We start from the raw sequence: 19,615 nt of genomic DNA on the forward strand, positions 1-19,615 counted from the left end.
AACAGATACTAATTTTGGGTTACTTGCAGGTGAATGGAGCTACAGTGAACATCCCCATTAATCCGGCGCCCGGGCTGTCCGTCTTCTCCTCTGGGAAGTACATGGTGGTGCAGACTGATTTCGGCCTGGTTGTGCGATATGATGGAAACCACTATGCGGACGTCAAAGTGACCAGCGAGTGAGTACTATGGTTCACGGATACTACTGGGAGGGAGGTCTTTGGCTTTTCTTCACAGAACTGAGATTTTTATATGATACAAAATTATTGTGTGTCTTCAAACCCAGCCAAGTCACTGAGTCGTTACTTAGGAAAGTTCTTTGAAGGAGCGCTAAGCACACTCTGACACAACAAACACAACAACCTGCTGAATTGCTATCCCTCTTACTAGTGGTTAGCAAATAATCACAACCTCACTGGGCAAGACTGTGTGTAAATCACCAAACCAGCGTGATTACTATATCCCAGGTGTCTTTGACATCCCCTGTGACTGAGTCCCTATTGCTTCACCGTCATACACTAAAACAATGAGATGGGTCAGACGGCATGGACATAACCATTTTCCGTAGTGGACAAGCTCTAGTTGAGACCAAGACGCACTGATTATTAACACACAGCCGAGGCAACTAGCGCCATGAAACTCTCGAGAAGGCATGTGTGCACTACAAATTTCTACAAATAAATATTAAAAGATCTTCTCATTTGCAGCTATAAAGGAGAGCTATGTGGTCTGTGTGGTGACTACGATGGAGCCCCCAATAATGACTTCAAGACCCCCGAGGGGCAGCTGGTGCCAGCCATCAATGACTTTGGCAACAGCTGGAATGTCGATCCCAGGTACGTGGACCTTTAATTTCAACCCGTGTGGATCTCCATAGGCGATAGACTGTTTTAACAACATGTTACTTTGTCTGCTCCTTTCTCCTCTTGTGTTTACACTATTTTGCTGCAGATGCAACAAGACAAACTCCACGGTGGTCCCAGAATGCACTGTTGACGAGCAGGAGTTGTACAAAGGACCCGCCTACTGCGGGATCTTGGTGGACCCACAAGGCCCCTTCGCTTCCTGCCACGACAAGATCAACCCAAACGTAGGTTATATGACACTGACGCATGAGGGTCCTCTAGTTACTTGCTCACCTTAGCAAGGAGAGGAGCACTAGACCAATGAATGAGGCACAGACCCAGAGATAGACAGAGGGACGGATTTACATCTCGGCGGACAGGTTACTCCGTCATAACGGTGATGGATATACCGTCCGCTGAAATATAAATGTCATAGGATATAATGGAATTTATTTTTCTGCGGCCGGGATATCTCTCATCGCTGTAACAGAGTAACCCGTCCACCAAAATCTCAATCAGATTGAGAGTCTTAAGATCAGAAGAGCACAGAGAGAAGGAACGACTGAGTCTGCAATGAAGAGAGGTTCAGGAAAGTAAGGCTGGACCGCTTTGAACCCAGGGGATGAAGGCAGAAGGGCTTGAGCAGCACACGGATCCCTTGCAGGCTGTTTCCACTGCACCTTTGAGAAGAGAGACAATCAGCCTGATTTCAAGTGGGCCGGATTGCGGTGAGGCATTTTTCCTAATTGGCAAATACCACTAACCCAGGGTGAACGTATTTACGGAGCGTAGGAAATAGACCCAATTCCAGGTTTTTCAATTGAAAATAAGGCATAGCTTGCAGGATCTGTATTTACTGCACCACAGGCCAGATGTACATAGGTTCTCATTTGAGATTACCTGATAGCGAATGTTCACGATTCGCTATTAGGTAATACCGGAAACAGCAAAGTATCACAGTGTGTTTTACACTGTTAGCGATTATTAGTGGATCGCAAATAGACCTACCTCATTAATATTCATGAAGTAGGTTTACAATTTGAAACCCATTGGGATTCGCTAAAATCACAGGGATGGTGGCCCGCTGGGGTAGCTAAACGCTGCATCTTTTCCTTAAAAGAAAATGGGATGCATTTCAAAATGTAAAATGAAAGTTTGCTTTTTTTATTTTTTAAGGGTAGGCAGTGGTCTGTGGGACCACTGCCGGCTCTAAAAAAACATTTTCGCATGCATTCACAAAGTTTGCAAATGGGTTACCATTAACTCCAAGTTGGCAGTAAAATGCAAATATTTTGTGACTGCTTTTCAGTTGCAAAACATTCACACATACTACTGTGAATCACTATTAGGGAGGGATGCCCTAAACGCGCCCTGTCCTAATACTGAATTGCAAACCCATTTTACGATTCGGTAATAGGTTACTAAATTGCAAAATAGGGTATGGTACAGTGAAAGATGCTTTTTTTCTGATTGCAAGTGGCCTGATACTGCGAATTGGGCCGTTTGCGACCTAAAAAAACATTGTACACCTGGCATCAAATTCCTTCTGTTTTGGCCTTTTCTGCTGATAGACTGTACCAGGTTTGACTGCTGGAGTCTGTCAGGGGAATACAGCAGATGTTTGTTAGCAATTTGGACACAGAATTTGGAATACAGATCCCTGTACAAGTGCTGTTGGCATAGGGATCGGAATTTAACCCCTAGTTCATAAACAGGGCTTAAGAGATCTGGGGATAATGCCAGGAGTTTAAATTCTTTCTGATGCTTTTACAGGTATAAAGGGATGAGTTTTGTGTACTGGAAGAAGATATGACACAGGAGCCATCTTGGCAATGATCTTCGATGCAGCGGTATTCGATGAGGGGGAGGTAGAATTTGTAGCGACCTATGATTTAATAAGGATTATAGTCATCCAGAGGTGATAAGGTAGCAGCTGTGATTATTGCTTTCCCTGCAAGAGTCTGTGCTGATCTGCAACAAGGTCCTGATGTGTTATGATGATCCAAGGGATAGGATGTGCCAAGTAAAGAGATATCTTTCCACTTGTCTTAGACCTTCTTCAAAGACTGCGTGTACGACATGTGCGAGCTGGGTCCAGGCCAGCGACCGCTGTGCGAGGCGCTGGAGTCCTACGTGAACGAGTGCCAGGAGCGGAACGTCACCCTGCGACCCTGGAGGAACGACACCTTCTGCCGTAAGTCACCTCCTCTCTTGTCCCTGTTAGGGTCAAAGATGATTCCAAAAGGAGCTCCTGTCCCTTTAAGCATTCTTCTTAAGACACTTTGATCCATCTGGCCATGGAAGCGTGGGCTACACGGGTCAAGCCTTTCTATTATCATCATGGCCGCGTCATTCTGTTCTTCACACCTAAAAAGTGGAAATCATTCAAATACAAATATTGATTGATCAAAAACAAAGGCAAAATATAACATTTCACCCATCTGGCTCCAAACTTACAAAATTCAAAGAAAAACACAAGGACCATCTTAATTTACCATTTTATTTCTTTGGGAAGATCTAGAATATATCCTTGCTCTTTTCAAGAAATCCATTTGATAACTGATTTGATGATAGAGCCTACCTGTATTACCAGACAAGGGGTCCTCTGGATACAGGTGCCGGCTCACCAGAGGGCATGTACCCCGCTCCTATATTTGAATAGCCTGTTATTTCCCCTGCAATGGAGAATAGCGCATGGACCCGGAATACTGGATCTAATTCTGCGTTCCTGTATCAAGCCTTCTGAAATCTTCTGGAGGAAGCCTTGACTGCTTGTCCCTGCTGCCCTTGTAGAGTTGTGGGTACAAACATGGCCATCCCACTTGTTCATCCCACTGATCATCCCGTTTGGGTGCACGTGTACCTGAGGCCGAAGGGTACCTGTGGTAAGGAACAGCACGAAGAATGCATAAGGGATGTAGAGAATGGTGCATTTTTTTCATCAAAGTTGAAGAAAGTTTCACAAAATGTGATTTGACAGTATCTCATACCACTGTTTTCATGTCATGTAAAAAGTAGCTTGAGTTGCTGGTTGGAAACTGGTTCAAGCACAAAAGGCAGCAGCGAGACACTTTATTCAGAAAGCATCTCCCGTAGGTGGCAATTGTGCAAAATGATAAAGTTAAAAAAATGTCAGAACTTTCGTGTAACACAAAATTCAGGAATCTGATGAATTTCACAGGCGTAAATAAAATTTCATCTAGACCTAGAAAGCAGCCATCATAGATCCTTCTCATTAAGCAGTGAAGGTCAGGACTCAAACAAAACACCCAAAGATTGTTTTGATGAGAACCTTGGCCATCGGATCCTCAACCAGTGTCGCGTTGTTCCTCAGATCAGCCTTAATACCCACTATCATGGGGCTTCCAACAGCGCTTCCTTGGATGAGCCACATAGAGACATGCAACAGAGCAGATCATAAGGAACACCTCTCAGACAGCCAGTGGAGCTCAGAGGTGCCACCTCATTGGCTATCACAGATGCTCTCAGAAGTTTTTGCCACTGAGACCGTCCATACGCAACCGTCTAGCAGATCACACAAAAATAAAAGCTTTGCAAATATCTATGCTCCGAGTAAAACTTACTTACTAACCACATCAGCTACTATGGGGACTCTCCTTTGCTTTCGCATCAGTCACCCTCTCTCAAAACCCATTTCTCAGACTCAACAAAGCCCAAATAGCTAGGGTCTGTTTTACAACTATGTTACTGTGAGGAGGTATGATCTCTTGGAGACGTCCTGGCTTATCCTGCAATGTTGTTTCTCTTTCTAATTGCTGGGCAAAGGGCGGGGTATAAGCTGCAGGTATGCACAAGCGACCACTATATCCCTCCAGAGAAACACCTCCAACACCAACATCCTACAGAAACCGAACAATGAACTAAGCATTGACAGCCAACTGAGAGATGTGTTCGAACTCAAACCAAAACACAGTGTCCAGCTTGTGGAAGATGGGACCAGTCACTCTCTGAGAAAGTCAACAATCTGGCATTGAATGGAGATTGGCCCTGAGGGTGCAGAGGGGCCAATTCCTTCCAATGACTACTTTTACTGGGGATGGGAGGCAAAACGAAGGCGCAAACAGTACGTATATTGTAAATATGAGATCACGTCACGTTGTACCAAGAGCAGGTTTAACCCCCAGCCCAACCAAAGACCCTTTTCTTACAGCATTCCAGTGTGAAAGATGCTGCTTCTCTAACACTGCATCCATTGGGTGACACAAGTGTCTGTCGCAGAGATGTGTATGTGACCTGTGGGTTATAAATGAGATTTCTGGCCACCTCTGAGAAGGGTACCATTGGTTTGGACAATTGTAACAGCTTGCCAAGCTCAGTGTGTGCAATACACGTAAATCTGTGAACATTACTATTATATATGTGAATAACAGGAACATCATCTGAGTCAGAGATGGCTCGTGTCTTTTCAGTAAATGTAACAACAAACATGGCACCAACCAGCATCTGATGTGTGGTTTCTTGATCCAGTGGGAACAGCTGTATCACTTACTGACACTGTCTTTCCTGCAGTAGTTGTGTGAGAGGGCCTGTACCCTCATAAGTATTGGCAGAAATGGCAGTAACATTCCATAACCAGTGCAATTCCTTCTATTTCCACAGCCATTCCCTGTCCTCCCAACAGCCACTACGAGCCGTGTGCCTCCGCGTGCCCCGCCACGTGCCTGGACCCGCGGCCTGGGCCCTGTGGCCGGCCTTGCGTGGAGGGCTGCCAATGTGACGCGGGCTTTGTCCAGAGCGGGACGCAGTGCGTGAGCAAGAAGGACTGCGGGTGTACCTACAACGGAGAATATTACCAGGTAAGTCGTTCGACTCGCCACACAGCAGGTGGACCACGTACGCATTGCATCAATAATAGTGCACGTCCTACTGCCCCATCTTACCACTTCACATGCGTAACTTGCAGAGGAACTGGGAGACAATCTCCCAAATGACCAGCCTTGACATGGCATGCAAACAAAACATGTCACTTATAAAAGGGATCATTTGTTGAGTTTTCATTCTCACTCAAAGTCAAGATAGTTGCAGATAAAGTTCCTGCCTAACAAGAAAGTGTTGGCTGATCTGTGCATCCAGTGTGTTGTAGTCTGGCATATTGATCCTAACCCAGCCCCTGCATGGGCAAGTGTTGGAGAACAGAGAAGGCAATGGAACTGGCCAAGCTAAAGCCTCCTTCCGCCTGTCCTGTGCCTCACCTGAATTAACACCAGGTGAACAGAGTTAGAAAGTAGAATGGATTGCAAATGAAAATTATTTAAAACTTCTTTCCACAGCCAATTAACATGGATAACACATTCGCCAGTAGTATATTGTTGTATTTTTACATGAAGAGGAACATATGTTCTTTTCTTATATGCTTCTTTCAATAAAACTTTTAAACCTAAAAGCGCTGTTCAATCCATCTCCTGATCTGCACTTTCCTGTGACTTGGTTCTGGAGCTTGTTTGAAATCTTTGCTTTGAAATGCATCACCTAACAGATGGACCAAACAGTTAACTGCTGCGTTTAGCCAGAAATTACCACTTTTTTTGTTATTCTTTTCCAGACCTTTGTATGATATTTCAGTCAACTGAAGGTTGTGGTCAGGGCACAAGTCCTAAAAAAAGAAGTGGGGGACTAACTTAGTTAATCAGTATGCTAGTGGCATCACGGCGCGTGACATCACAGGAGCTGGCATCACAAAAAGTGACATCAGATCTTAAGCCCTCACATATATGTTTAGCATGTATATCATGAGTACATTTGAGCACATTTCGAGTATAATTGCAAACCCTCCTGATTTAGGCTGAAGATTCACACTGTTGTACGCTACACATAAAACCATGTTACCTTTTGTCAGCGTTAAGGTTTCTATAGCCATAGTGCTTTAAAAGAAATAGTGATATTTAAATTATTACAACGCCTCTTCAGGGGTAGTAAGCGCTATATAAATGCTATTTATTTTGTGAAAATACTGAGAAAGATCAACACATCTGATATTCTTACAGGCCTGCATATCTCCTAAACTGAGTCTGAACAAAGTGAAAAGCTGCCTCTCTTAAATATGTGTGAAGTGCTAACAATGTGTGAGCCTTTGTCTCCCCTCTGCTGCATTTGTATCAGGTGTGAGGCTCCTGACTGCTCCCAGCCAGGAGACTCTAACAAAAGGAGGCCTGAGGACCCCTCAGATTCGGCCTTTGTTATGAGCCCAGCAGGAGTCAGAAACAAGAGAGCCCCGTCCCCGCCTGCACGTTGTTGCGATCGAAAGACGATAACAACGTCCAGGTGCTGCTGAGAGTGTCCCGGTGTCTGGAAATTACACCAGAACGAGTTGAGCACATTTTTCAGTGGGGCCCAAATTCTTGGCAGGGTGGACGGCGTCCACCCTGTGAAAAAAGTGGGGGAACGACGTCCACCCGTGTGTACCCCCGACTCGTGCCCTGGTTGTGGTGAACCTTGAGTAGATATATGAAAAGCAATACTTAATGAATTTAATTTCGAGCCTTTAAGGCACAATTACATATTTTGAAAGGGGCGTAGACCATCAATAGGCACTATGCTGAAATTCTCTTGGAGGTCTTGGGTAAATCTCAGCCAGCTGACAAGGAAGCCATATTTATGATCTGAATCCAACCCAGAATTCTAAACAGTTTAACCCCACTGGGTAAAATCAAGAATATCAGAGGTGCATAGCCAACCACACAATTCTCCTTCTACGGACGTAAGATACACCCAGGTGGTGTTCCTCTCCCAGTCTTCAGTCTCTGTACTATTCTATTGATGTTGGGGAATAACCACTTTTCTGAGTAGGCTCAGATTTAGATCTATACAGAAATAGTAGAACTTAAGTTCCATAGACTTTGTTCTCTGGTGCCTGCCCTTTTTTTACTCCTGTTTTGATTCTCCTGCATCCTTTCTGATCCCTAGCCTGGTGAGGTCATCTTCTCTGATGCCTGCAAGGAGGTGTGTCAATGTCTTGCCAACAACAACACAAAGTGCACTGATAACAGCTGTGCACCGGACGAGTACTGCTCCAACCACACCGGGGTCCAGGGCTGCTTCCCCAAAGGTAAGCGGTGCACCGTTTGAAGTAATTCTGCCTTTTTCATGTTAAGCTTGGATGTCTTCTGCTACTTGATACCAATGACCCTTTACTTTCTAGACTCAGCCACTTGTGTTGTCACTGGTGACCCACATTACACCACCTTTGACAAGAGGAAATATGATTTCCATGGTAACTGCACCTACGTCCTGACTCGCCCTTGTAACTCCAGCCGGACCCCCTTCGCTGTGTACGCCTCAAACGAGTACCGGTGGAATACACACACTGTGTCGTACATCAAGGCCATCTATGTAGAGGTGTATGGAGTTGTGGTGTCACTACTGAAAGGCAACACTGTACAGGTAATATGCCACGTAGCACCTTGTCCTATTGTTCCTCTGCCATTTCTGGCTTTGCCAGAGAGGGAGTCATAGGAGAGAAACTCAATTTTATGTGTCTTTCCACCAGGTGGATGGTGCTACGGTGACCATCCCCATCAATCCAGCAGCCGGGCTGTCAGTTTCCTCCTCTGGCAAGTACATGGTGGTTACAACAGATTTTGGCTTGGTCGTGCGGTATGATGGCAACCACTACGCAGATGTGAAAGTGACAAGCGAGTGAGTATCACATATCAAGGGCATAGTACCAAAAGGCAAATGATTTCCTGGTGAGGAGATGGTAGAGGAAGCTAAACCCATTGGCTATTTATCTTTGCAGTTATGAAGGTGAGCTGTGCGGCTTATGTGGCGACTACGACAGAGTCCCCGGCAATGACTTCAAGACCCCAGAGGGGAAGCCGGTTGCTGGAGTCAATGACTTTGGAAACAGCTGGAATGTTGACCCCCGGTAAGTGGCTGTTCTCTCATAGTTAGAGGTGTTCTTCTTTCACGGGTGCTCGGTTGCTCCATCCTTTGGTTACACCGTATCCGCACATACAGTCTCTTGTCTCACTCTGTTCTTCCTTCATGGCTCCATGGCTGATCCATCCTCTCTGTTTTTCTCTCCAGGTGTAACTTGTCCAGCTCCACTGTGGTTCCAGATTGCACAGAGGAAGAGCAGGAATCCTATGAGGGGCCCGAGTACTGTGGGATCCTGACAAACCCTCACGGGCCCTTTGCTCCGTGCCACAACAAGATCAACCCAAATGTGAGTCTCGATGCACAATCTGGTCCATAAGTAAACTCTGCCCAGTAATATGGAGTAGCAGGCTGTGGAAACAGGTGTAGATGAGTGGGAGGTTATTTCATATTACAGGAAGGAAAAGGAGACAATATATTAGGAAAAATAATAATAGAGGACAGATTTATACGCAGGTTGCATGCAAAGTGTTAGCTCAAGAGAACTAATAATGGAGTGTGGATTGAACGGAGACAAATGATGTGCACCGATGTACCAGTGCAGTAAAACAAGTAAGATAAATGGACTGCGGGAGTTTGGATGGGTCGTCTTAGGGCAGGGAATCCAACATAAGCTCGGGGGGTCAAGTCCATGCTAGATTTTTAATGTATGCATGTCAAATAAATTTGCATTGAGTACCTCCTAGACTTTCACTGACATACCTGTCTTAAGTTGATAAATAAATAATTGTATGCATGTTAGTGGTAAGGAGTTTAGGACGTTGATGAGTGAGTATGTGACTCTGCTGTATGGTGGATTGATTGACGTGTGGATGGGTGTAGTTGGATACGTAAATGGCTGTACGGAGCAGCTAGTGAGTGGACAAAAAGAAGTCTAAGCGGGGGGTTCATGGCAATAGCTATTTTAATGGTTGAGTGAGTGGTTAGAAAGCTGCATGAGTTTCAAATTAATAGGTGTTTAAAATTCCAGATGAATGTATTGATAGGTTTAGGCTACGGCTAATGAAAAGTTGAGCTAGTTGACGGATGGTTCGATGAATGTTTGCGTATGTTGAGTGATAATTTGATAGAAAGCTCAGGCTGTATGAACGGGTTAGTAAAGTATTGAGAAACTGATGAATGGTCAATTGGTTTAGTGTGTACGTGGATTGGTCATTAAAAGGTTGAATGCAGATGGATGGATGACTTGATGAAGGATTGATTGAAGGTTGAAGGTGAGTGGATGTATGGCTTGATGAGGGATTGAGTGAGTGAAAGGTTGAAGGTGATTGGACCCATAGTTTGATGATGGATTGATTGAGTAAATGAGTATCTACTATGTTGAGTGGGTGGGTAAGTTTGTCATCAAGTTGGCTGGTTAAAGACGTTGGGCCAACTTTGGAGTCTGGTGGAGCGTGAGCCCTTCTGTAAGTCTTGAAGGATCCAACCACTTTGTTTAGATGATTGAGCGGTGAACTTGTACACGTACATTTAAATGTATCATTTCAATCTTTCAGGCCTTCTTCAAAGACTGCGTGTACGACTTGTGTGAACTGGGTCCTCAGAGGGCACTGTGTGAAGCACTGGAGTCTTACGCCAATGAATGCCAAGAGAGAAACATCACCCTAGGACCCTGGAGGAACAAGACTGACTGCCGTAAGAGCAAACCATTTTCTGCCTCTCTAGGGTCTTGCACCAGATTCACAGCATGTCCATGGCTATTTTGTCCATGGCTATTTGTGATGGGAAGAAACCAATGATCTCTCACATAGGGGCCTAGTGGCATAAGCCACTTGTGGGATGAAGTGGTCATTTTCTGTAGAGTGATATATTCTGTGTTTTGCACTGGGAAGTAAGTTGCTTCTGGGGAGGGAGAGAAATGGAGAAAGCAAGAGACTGGTGAGGGAGGAGAAAGTTCAAGAAGCTACTTATGTACATTGGTGAGTTTGTCCCGTCAATGCTGATGATAAACATAAAGATCTGGGTAAATAGTCTATTACGTAAACATTTTCTGGCACCACCATCACCTACTAGAGACATTGCAAAGCGCTCTGTGGAATGTGTACCTCAGGTGCAAACTCATTGTGTGGTTCATAATTTCCTCCTTTCCTCTGTTCCACTCCAGCCTTAACATGTCCTCCCAATAGCCACTACGAGCCTTGCGCATCAGCCTGTCCTGCCTCCTGTCTGGATCTTCGGCCCGGGCCCTGTGACCGCCCGTGCGTGGAGGGCTGCCAGTGTAATGCAGGCTTTGTGCAGAGTGGAATGCAATGCATTAGCAAGAAGGACTGCGGCTGTACTTTCAATGGACATTATTACCAGGTATCTATGGTGTCTTTATCCCCCTCTTCTCACTCCTCCATCACAAAAATATTCTTCATGGCAACTTCATGTAGATCCATCATGTGGGTGCCAGAAAAACGGTTGTCCCAAAAGTGCCTTCCCTGAACTTGCAAATGTTTCTTTGCTCTTTAATGTAGAAACAACAGTTAAATGGAGTCACATAAAAATGTGATACTCCAGAAAATGGCTTTGCTAGGTTTGGTGTAGATATGTTCAGTAGTTTTCAAGCAATCAGTGTGTAAAATGATTCTGTTCTAAACATGACGAGGTTACATTTCAGAGGTACCTGGACTGTTAACCCTTCAATTTCACTCTGGTTGGAGTAGCATCCACTTCAGGAATCTGTGTAGGACCTTCCAGTCAGATGTTCGAATCCCTGTAGGTCCACTCTGCCTTTTATGCCCAGCAAGGGTGGATCACAGATCCCGGCCTTCTGTCCAGTCGCTCACCTACCCTGAAATGGAAGTCCAATCCCCGCAGTGCGCAGCCTTTGGCTGAAGGTCATATGCTACAGGGGTTGGCCGTGAATAGGAGTTTATGCGCACGGAGCAGTTGCATGTATTATATGATCAAGAAAAGCCCAGAAATACACTGAAAACCCAAGAGTAAAATGGAAGTTATCATTAGCTTTTGTTAGAAGACTGTAAGGTACATTAAAAAAAACTACAAAATTCACAGAAAAAATGTAGTTATTCTGCAGTCATGGTTAGGAAACCAAACCTAAAAACTACTGAAATTCACCAGTTATGGTTGGGTCAACTAACCATAACTCAAGCCATCACTGTGCATTTCCTTATGACCTTACATATAACATTACTGATGGTATCTTAAATTACACCATTGATGACATCACTTGGGCCATCATCTATGATTGGGGTGTTGACATTCGACTGTGACCCTTGAAAAAATGTAAAAAGATTTTTTTTTTAAAAAGGGGCCTACAACCGTATGCGGTAGGGTTGACTGTCAGTGGAGGGTTGGGTAGGGTCTGGCCTATTGCCGGTCCTTGCACAGCCAAAGGCAGCGGGCGTTGGCTGCTAATAAATGGTTGGGTGCAGGGCATGACGATATGCATGGCGGTGTGCCCAACCCCTTCTACCAGGCCCTGAACCCCACCTGCTTCGCACCGAACCCCCGCTGAAACTGGACTTCAGCTCAGGGCAGCGTGAGATGACTGCTGGGCCCAACCCTGCTTCGGCTGGCCAAACACCTCTCTTTTTGGATGGACTGTGGTTCTGAAGCGATGACCATGAACCTCCGAACAGTGAGACATGGGTTCATGGAGCTTGCTCGTGTTTTGCAGCACTCGTGCTGCACTCGAGCATGAAGCTTGTTCTGTCCAAAGATCCTTTTTGAAATACCTTGACACCTTCTTACCATAACACTTAGAATAATTAAACAACAGGGGGTGGTAATGGACAGAGTTTCTGAATTAAGCAGAATACTCTCACCCAGTCAAGAGATCAGGGCTTAATCCAACACCTTTTATTTAGCTCACTGCACCATCCCAGCTCAGAACCTGGCTATATGCAAATTAGTCTGTCCCTGGCCCAGTGCATCATGGGAACAGGGCAAACCAAACTACCAAGCCAATTCTTTCACTGGGAAGGAAACAAGCTTGCCAGAAACCGGTCCCCGGAAGCTTGTCTACTTTCTGGTGATCTTTGGACTGGGTAAGAGGGGTCTGCTTAATTCAGACACTCATCGCCACCCCCTTTTCTGAATCATAACACTTAGAATGGCATGAGTTGTCAACAGTACTGAGAACGGGTACCATGGACCCTGGGCACCATTTTAGGTGCCGGGGCTTTGCAAATCCCAGAAAGGATCTGTGGACACTGCAGCAACTTTTAATTTTTATTCTTTTCAATGTAAGCCATGGAGCAACTTTAAGGGTCTGGTTGTCAGACTGTGTTCTTATGAGGCCTTTGAAATGTGTTTTCCAGGATGCGTTGACCGTGCCAAGGATCCTTAAATGGCAGCAGCCAGAGAATTGTTTCTCTTGCGGCTGATAATCAGAGCACTCGGATCCATGGTTCCAGCTTTGGAATCGCGGCTCCAAAAGGGATATCAGGAGAAATGGGTCCCTCGTCCAACCGGATTGCTTTATTGTCTTAAATTTTGGATTTGGGATATCTGCATATTGGATCCTCAAATCCTTCATAAATAAAATGTGGAAGCTACACAAAAGCGTTAAACCTTTAAAGCACACTCAGCACTTTACTTAGATGCTTCTATCTATAAAATTACTGAATGGACTTACACCAGCCAATCAATAGCAAGCTTTCTCAATAAAGTTCGAAGTTTGGCGTAAAGCCTTTCAGTGGTTTCAGTGTTTTCCCCACCCATAACTTATCCTGCACAAATCTGCATGAAAATTGGCATGCCAGACCTTTAATGACTAGACCATGTGATCACCTAATTTGGTAGAGATCTATCCATGGGCTCAAAAGATGACTTTTCAATAGAAATGTGGCTGAACCGTAATTACACAGTCCTGACTGCCATTAGGTTATTTAGTACCTTTGCTGAGTGTGGGGAGGGGCCATGAATCACAAAATGCATCAAGGTGTACCAGGGTGAGGATTGCTGGCTCACACCTGAGAAGATGAAATTCTTTTTCTCCCAACATTCAGGTTGCTCGTTGTAATCCTCTTGTTCTGCATTTCTTCTCATCCCTAGCCTGGTGAAGTCATCTTTTCTGATGGCTGTAAGGAGATGTGCCAGTGTCTTGCCAATAACAACACCAAATGCACCAACATCTCCTGCGCTCCGGACGAGTACTGCTCCAACCACACCGGGGTTCAAGGCTGCTTCCCCAAAGGTAGGTGATGGGTTTTCTGAAGAACTTCAGTTGCTGTTACATCAGTCTGCTTATCGATACCAATGACCGCTTCGTCTACAGATTCGTCCACTTGTGTCGTCACTGGCGACCCGCATTATACGACCTTTGACAAGAGGAAGTACGACTTCCACGGCAATTGCACCTACGTCCTGGCCCAGCCCTGCAATTCCAGCCAGATCCCGTTTGCTGTGTACGCCTCCAACGAGTACCGATGGAACACGCACACTGTAGCGTACATCAAGGCCATCTATGTGGATGTGTATGGAGTGGTGGTGTCTCTGCTGAAGGATAAGCTAGTCCAGGTAAAGCAATCGCCTGCGCGTCGTCTGCTTTCAAATGCATAATCCTTGTAGCTGGTTTGCATTATAAAATTCTTTTGAATCTACAGTATTGAGCACAATTGAGGAAAGTCAACATGCCCTCAATGTCACAGCTTGCTTAGCAGTCAGTAGAGCGCTTTTACTATTAATACATGCAGAATAGTTAATGATGGAGCTTTTTGGAAAGAGCCTGCTGAGTTTTAAGAATTCTGTTCTCCAAAATGTAATTCAAGTCATCTCGGACAAGAACAGTGAATCTGGTCAAGCATAGAGAGAAACTCACTCTGTTTGGATTCATTTCAGGTGAACGGGGCGAATGTTACCCTCCCAAACAGCCCAGTGGCCGGCGTCTCCATCTCCTTTTCTGGCAAATACGTTGTTGTGCAGACCAACTTTGGCCTGGTCGTGCGGTACGATGGGAACCACTACGCAGATGTAAAAGTGACAAGCGAGTGAGTAATAGGGAGCTGTATCCTGAATACAGGATGATGAATTGAAGCAAAAACATTGAATCAGTACCTGGTCATATTTATCACTTCTTCCTACAGCTATCAGAATGAGATGTGTGGTTTATGCGGCGACTACGACGGAGCTCCCGGTAACGACTTCAAGACCCCGGATAGAGAGTTAGTGACGGGCGTCAATGACTTTGGAAAGAGCTGGAACGTTGATCCTAAGTAAGACCTTTAGAAGTCTGCCTTGGGGGTGGGATGTCTCAACAGGTTGGCTGATGTGAAAGAAAGTACTTGTTCGTTGGTCTGAGTCCCACTGGGGGAAGTCATATGAGTCATTGTCATGGGGTAGTTGTTGAGTGTTCTAAATGAAATGGTGGACACAACCAAGTTCTGAAAAGTTTGCTACTTAGTCGTTGTGTTTTTGTTGTCTTTCCTCTTTGTCAGTAGGTAATTAGGCCATTATTATTGGTAACTGTTTACTTCCAGAGCGTCGGGGGTTTGCTTATTGATCTGCACATCTAATGACAAACTAAGTCTAAATGATATGTTTCAACAGTACTACTTTGGGGTGCTCATATGATGTTACATTACCCACCCACCAGGGTATTTTCATCTCTAAGACTAGAACAATGATTAAACGCAATGCATCAGAGCACACCCGATCGTTATATCTGTAATCCGACAAGCAAGTTAGACAATAAAACAGCGTTTCGCCCCCTGGGCTTTTTCAAGGTCCGAATACACTTACAAGCTGCTGAAGAATGGTAGCGGTCCTCAGGAATAGGAAGTAGCGCCTAAAAGAATTCTACAGTCTGACATTATCCTTCTACTGCTCCACTTTGGGCAAAACTTCATTCGCTAGTATTTCTGCAATAATCAATACGGACGCCTCGCTCAACTAAGCTGGGTCAGCACCAATTGGATACTGAAACAAAAAATATTCAAATTAGAGCCTTGAAAAAGCCCAGAGGGTGAAACGCGTGTCGGCTGCTGTTGCTCTTCGTGTTTTTGGAAATTGGAAATAAAAGTTAACAGAAAAGACCTGATTCAAGATTTTGTTTGAAACTCAATTGAAAGGATACTTGACAAGGACAATTGGAACGCAATTTGTGGAAGAATTTCCACTGTTTTATTGTCTAAATTGCTTGTTGGATTACAGATATACCGATCGAGTGTGCTCTGATGTATTGTGGTTAATTATTGGCATTCTCACGCTTAGGGTTCAGTCATGTCAGAAGCCTCCAACGCGATGGCTGCGCAGTGTGAGCGAGTAGAGTGCAGGATTGTATGACACTACATTGACCCACAATGGTATTGCATCCAGTACATCCCCTGCACTTCTTCCTCAAACTATGTATCCACTTCCACTTATCTAGACTTCCCTTGGGGTGTAGTGGTTAGGCCAATACATTGTGTATATGTAGTAGATGTGCTATCACTGTCATGCAACATGACGTGAGAAGGCAGAGTGCATTGTCCTTGATCTCTGAATACTAAATCATTATATAAAAATATAAAGTCTTTTTCTAAACTTAATTTATTTAACACAGTAGACAGACAACAAAAGCTTGTGGATACAAACTACTTTATACCACATGTACAATAATATATCCTACTATGACAGTGAAATTGTACAGTTTTTATGTAGAGCGTAACACTGGGTGTTAGCCTTTTCTTAAGTATTGATAGTTTTTGCTGGTTGGGTTCACTGGGACAAGGCTAGGTTTCGTTATTTGCAGAGGATGAAGCGTTTTGATTAAATGTGCAAACACGAGCTAGAAGCCAGCTATCCTGTTCCACAGCTGGCCGTCTACCCTGTAGGCCACCTTCCATCATACGTCCTCATTGATGCAAAAATTATGGAGATAGGAGCCTTCTTCTGCCATGTCTCACAAATGTTAAGTTTTAGCCACCTTTTTGTTCTGTTTTTCCATGTCACATGGTTAATCCCACTCACTGTCCTGTCTTTCTCCTTCTGCACCTTGTTCTCCTCTTCTCCCAAAGATGTAATGGAACCGGCTCCACTGTGGTCCCAGAATGCACAGAGGAAGAACAAGAGTCCTATGAGGGGCCGGCCTACTGTGGCATCCTGCTGAATCCCCATGGCCCGTTTGCACCCTGTCATACCAAGATCAACCCAAACGTGAGTGCGGCTCACTACCTCCACAGCAGTCAGCGTAGAGATGTTCCTGGTCTGCAGGATTCAGAGTGAGCAGTGAGCTTGGCAGGACCACTAAGTCCTCAAAGAAATCGAGGCATGTCTGAAGACATGGCATTAGCAAGAGGAGAACTGGGAAAATGGATGAAGCCATGGAACTGTGCAGCAGGATAAAGTCCTAGAACTGAGCAGAAGGGTTAGAATGCAGGTGAAGCTGTGTGGATTGCAATGAATATGGCAAGTGGACATGCTCCATGCTCTTGGCACGCACTTGCTGACCAGCTAGTTTTGACTCAATATATGCATCCCTATAATATATATGCATGCATACATTGGGCTCATTAAAGTGCAGACAAAGGCTCTGCCAGAGCTGATTGCCTTCAAAGAATTTAGATTGTAACGGGCAGACACATTTCTGGTTGGGTTGACCAGTAGATGGACCCAAGGATGGAGTGAGGTGCAAATAGTAGTCAGACGAATGAAAGATGAACTGATAGGTTGTTGGGTGATTGGGGAGAAGTTTAATATGTTTGTCAAGGTCAAATGGAAAGACTGATGCCAGGGTATGGGATTAAGAGGATGGAATGATGGAAGTCAAAAGGAAAGAGGAATTGGAAGTTATGAGTAGTGCATGGGTGCAGAGATGCAGGCACACTGATGAAAAAGGCAAAGATGTTTGGATGCACCCAAGGGTTGGCAGAAATCCTGGTGAAAGACTATGTGGTTAGGTTATGGCTGAGTGGAAACACAGGCTGATGGATGGAAAGAAGGTCAGATCAGCAGATGAATAAAGACTGCTTGGGTCAGTGCATGGATAGATGGAAGCCCATATATATGGATAGGTAAAACCTGAGTAGATAGAGTAAAGGTATATTGCATGGGCCAGTACATAGAAGAATGGAGGCAGACCTATGAACCGAAGGTCAGATAAACCAACTGACGGAAGAATGCATGGGTAGGTGGAAGGACAGGTGGACAGATGGATAAATCACTTTGGGAAAGCCACACGATTGATGGAGGGATTTAAGGACCATAACTCAATCAAGAAAGGAATAGAAGTATTGACGCGTTAGACAGATTGAACTGAAGGATATATGGATGGGAGGATAGAAGCACCTTTCTGTGTTGAATGTTTAAGCAGGTACATGTATGGACAGATGAAGGTCAGATAGAAGTAGTATTGTGGAAATGAACCATATCTCTATATAGAGGGTTAATGTCCAAATATATACAATGCATACAAACCATGAATGTTCATAGAGGTCTGAGATACCTAATTTGCTACAGGAATGTATCCGAAATAACATCTAGTATCTGTCCATCATGGAAAGAGGGGAAAACCTATATTGCCATTTCTAATACCAGGAACAACGACTTACGTGGAATCTAAGACTGCTAAGAGTCTAAGAAAGAGGTGAGAGCTCTGCTATAAAGACACCATGGTTAAGCTGGTGCCCAGTGCATTTAACAGGCGGCTCTTAAACCTGCAGCATCCACATCGGACCTGCTAGTTTGAGAGCCGCAGGACACAATGACTAGACTCCGCGATGCATGGGTCATTGAAATAACAGCTCCTTCTTTACATCCCACAGACCTTCTTCAAAGACTGCGTGTACGACATGTGCGAGCTGGGCCCAGGCCAGCGACCGCTGTGCGAGGCGCTGGAGTCCTACGTCAACGAGTGCCAAGAGAGGAACGTCACCCTGCGGCCCTGGAGGAATGAGACCTTCTGCCGTAAGCTATCTCGCTACCTTGCTCTCTCCTACCTCTTGAAATTCAATCCCTAATGGTTTGCTCCTCTATTGGACATGAAGAAGTGTCTGCTGGACTCTGACAGCTAATTTATTGTACCATGGAGGCATTGCATTTTCATTATTTTTAATGAATAGCCTTCAACCCTGGACTGTTTGGATAGTCCTAGATGGGTCCTCTACAAAGTTACTGTAATGCTTGTACACCGTCTTGACACTGTTCTGTTTTTATTTGAGTTTTTAGGCCAAGATAGACAATCTACTTATGATTTTTTTTCTCTCTGTTGTTGTACACATTGACTTGCAGCCGTAGGTACCTGGGTAGATGCGTACTGAGATAGGTGCCTTCTTGTTCGTCAAGTGAGGGTTAGTGTGGGTCCACTAACATCAGGTCAGCTTTCATCTCACATATGGAAGAACACATTGTGGGGAGGTTAGTAAATAGTAAGGGTACTCGTAGAGGTTCATTATTCACAATACAGCAATTGTCTTACACCGCTGGTGGGTGTTTCTCAGTCACTACATCTCTCAGTTGCAAACCCTAACCAGGGACTTGTTGAAAAAGTCAAAGATGCTTGGATGCCCAGAAAAGATTCTTGTTTTCTCAAGAGCACATAGTAAAGTGCTTGCAGTTGGAACTGTGCACAATTTCAATATGGCTGACCAGGCGAAGGCCAACTGATAAACCCAAGTTGAACATTCTTTTTCTCTTCCCCCAGCACTGGCTTGTCCTCCCAATAGCCACTTCGATCCATGTGGTTCCGCCTGTCCAGCCACCTGCTGGGATCCCCGCCCTGGGTCCTGTGACCGCCCATGCGTGGAAGGATGCCACTGCAACGCCGGATTTGTGCACAACGGGGAGCAGTGTGTTAAGGAGAAGGATTGCAGGTGCACCTACAACGGGCAGCAGTACCAGGTACTATAAACACTTCTCTGTGTGTCCCCCAAGAGCTTTCATACTTATCCAGTACAGGTCCTTCACCTTTAACATGCTCTACCAACACATGAAGCACCTCACTATTAC

At 44.9% G+C, this 19,615-nt stretch overlaps 1 protein-coding gene across 1 annotated transcript in view; it reads left to right on the forward strand.

Moving 5' to 3' along the window:
- Positions 1-19,615, forward strand: part of LOC147678728 (IgGFc-binding protein-like) — a 247,706-nt gene that overhangs the window by 98,541 nt on the left and 129,550 nt on the right. The window contains exons 21-39 of the mRNA XM_086946187.1: positions 30-178; positions 707-835; positions 951-1,089; positions 2,897-3,038; positions 5,465-5,661; positions 7,769-7,910; positions 8,004-8,245; positions 8,352-8,500; positions 8,601-8,729; positions 8,891-9,029; positions 10,237-10,375; positions 10,845-11,041; positions 13,745-13,886; positions 13,968-14,209; positions 14,531-14,679; positions 14,776-14,904; positions 16,687-16,825; positions 18,433-18,574; positions 19,311-19,507. Of these exons, the coding sequence (XP_086802313.1) occupies positions 30-178; positions 707-835; positions 951-1,089; positions 2,897-3,038; positions 5,465-5,661; positions 7,769-7,910; positions 8,004-8,245; positions 8,352-8,500; positions 8,601-8,729; positions 8,891-9,029; positions 10,237-10,375; positions 10,845-11,041; positions 13,745-13,886; positions 13,968-14,209; positions 14,531-14,679; positions 14,776-14,904; positions 16,687-16,825; positions 18,433-18,574; positions 19,311-19,507 (3,033 nt within the window). The remainder of the gene's footprint in view (positions 1-29; positions 179-706; positions 836-950; positions 1,090-2,896; positions 3,039-5,464; positions 5,662-7,768; positions 7,911-8,003; positions 8,246-8,351; positions 8,501-8,600; positions 8,730-8,890; positions 9,030-10,236; positions 10,376-10,844; positions 11,042-13,744; positions 13,887-13,967; positions 14,210-14,530; positions 14,680-14,775; positions 14,905-16,686; positions 16,826-18,432; positions 18,575-19,310; positions 19,508-19,615) is intronic.

Source organism: Lissotriton vulgaris, chromosome 12 (assembly GCF_964263255.1).
Source record: "Lissotriton vulgaris chromosome 12, aLisVul1.2, whole genome shotgun sequence".
NCBI lineage: Eukaryota > Metazoa > Chordata > Amphibia > Caudata > Salamandridae > Lissotriton > Lissotriton vulgaris.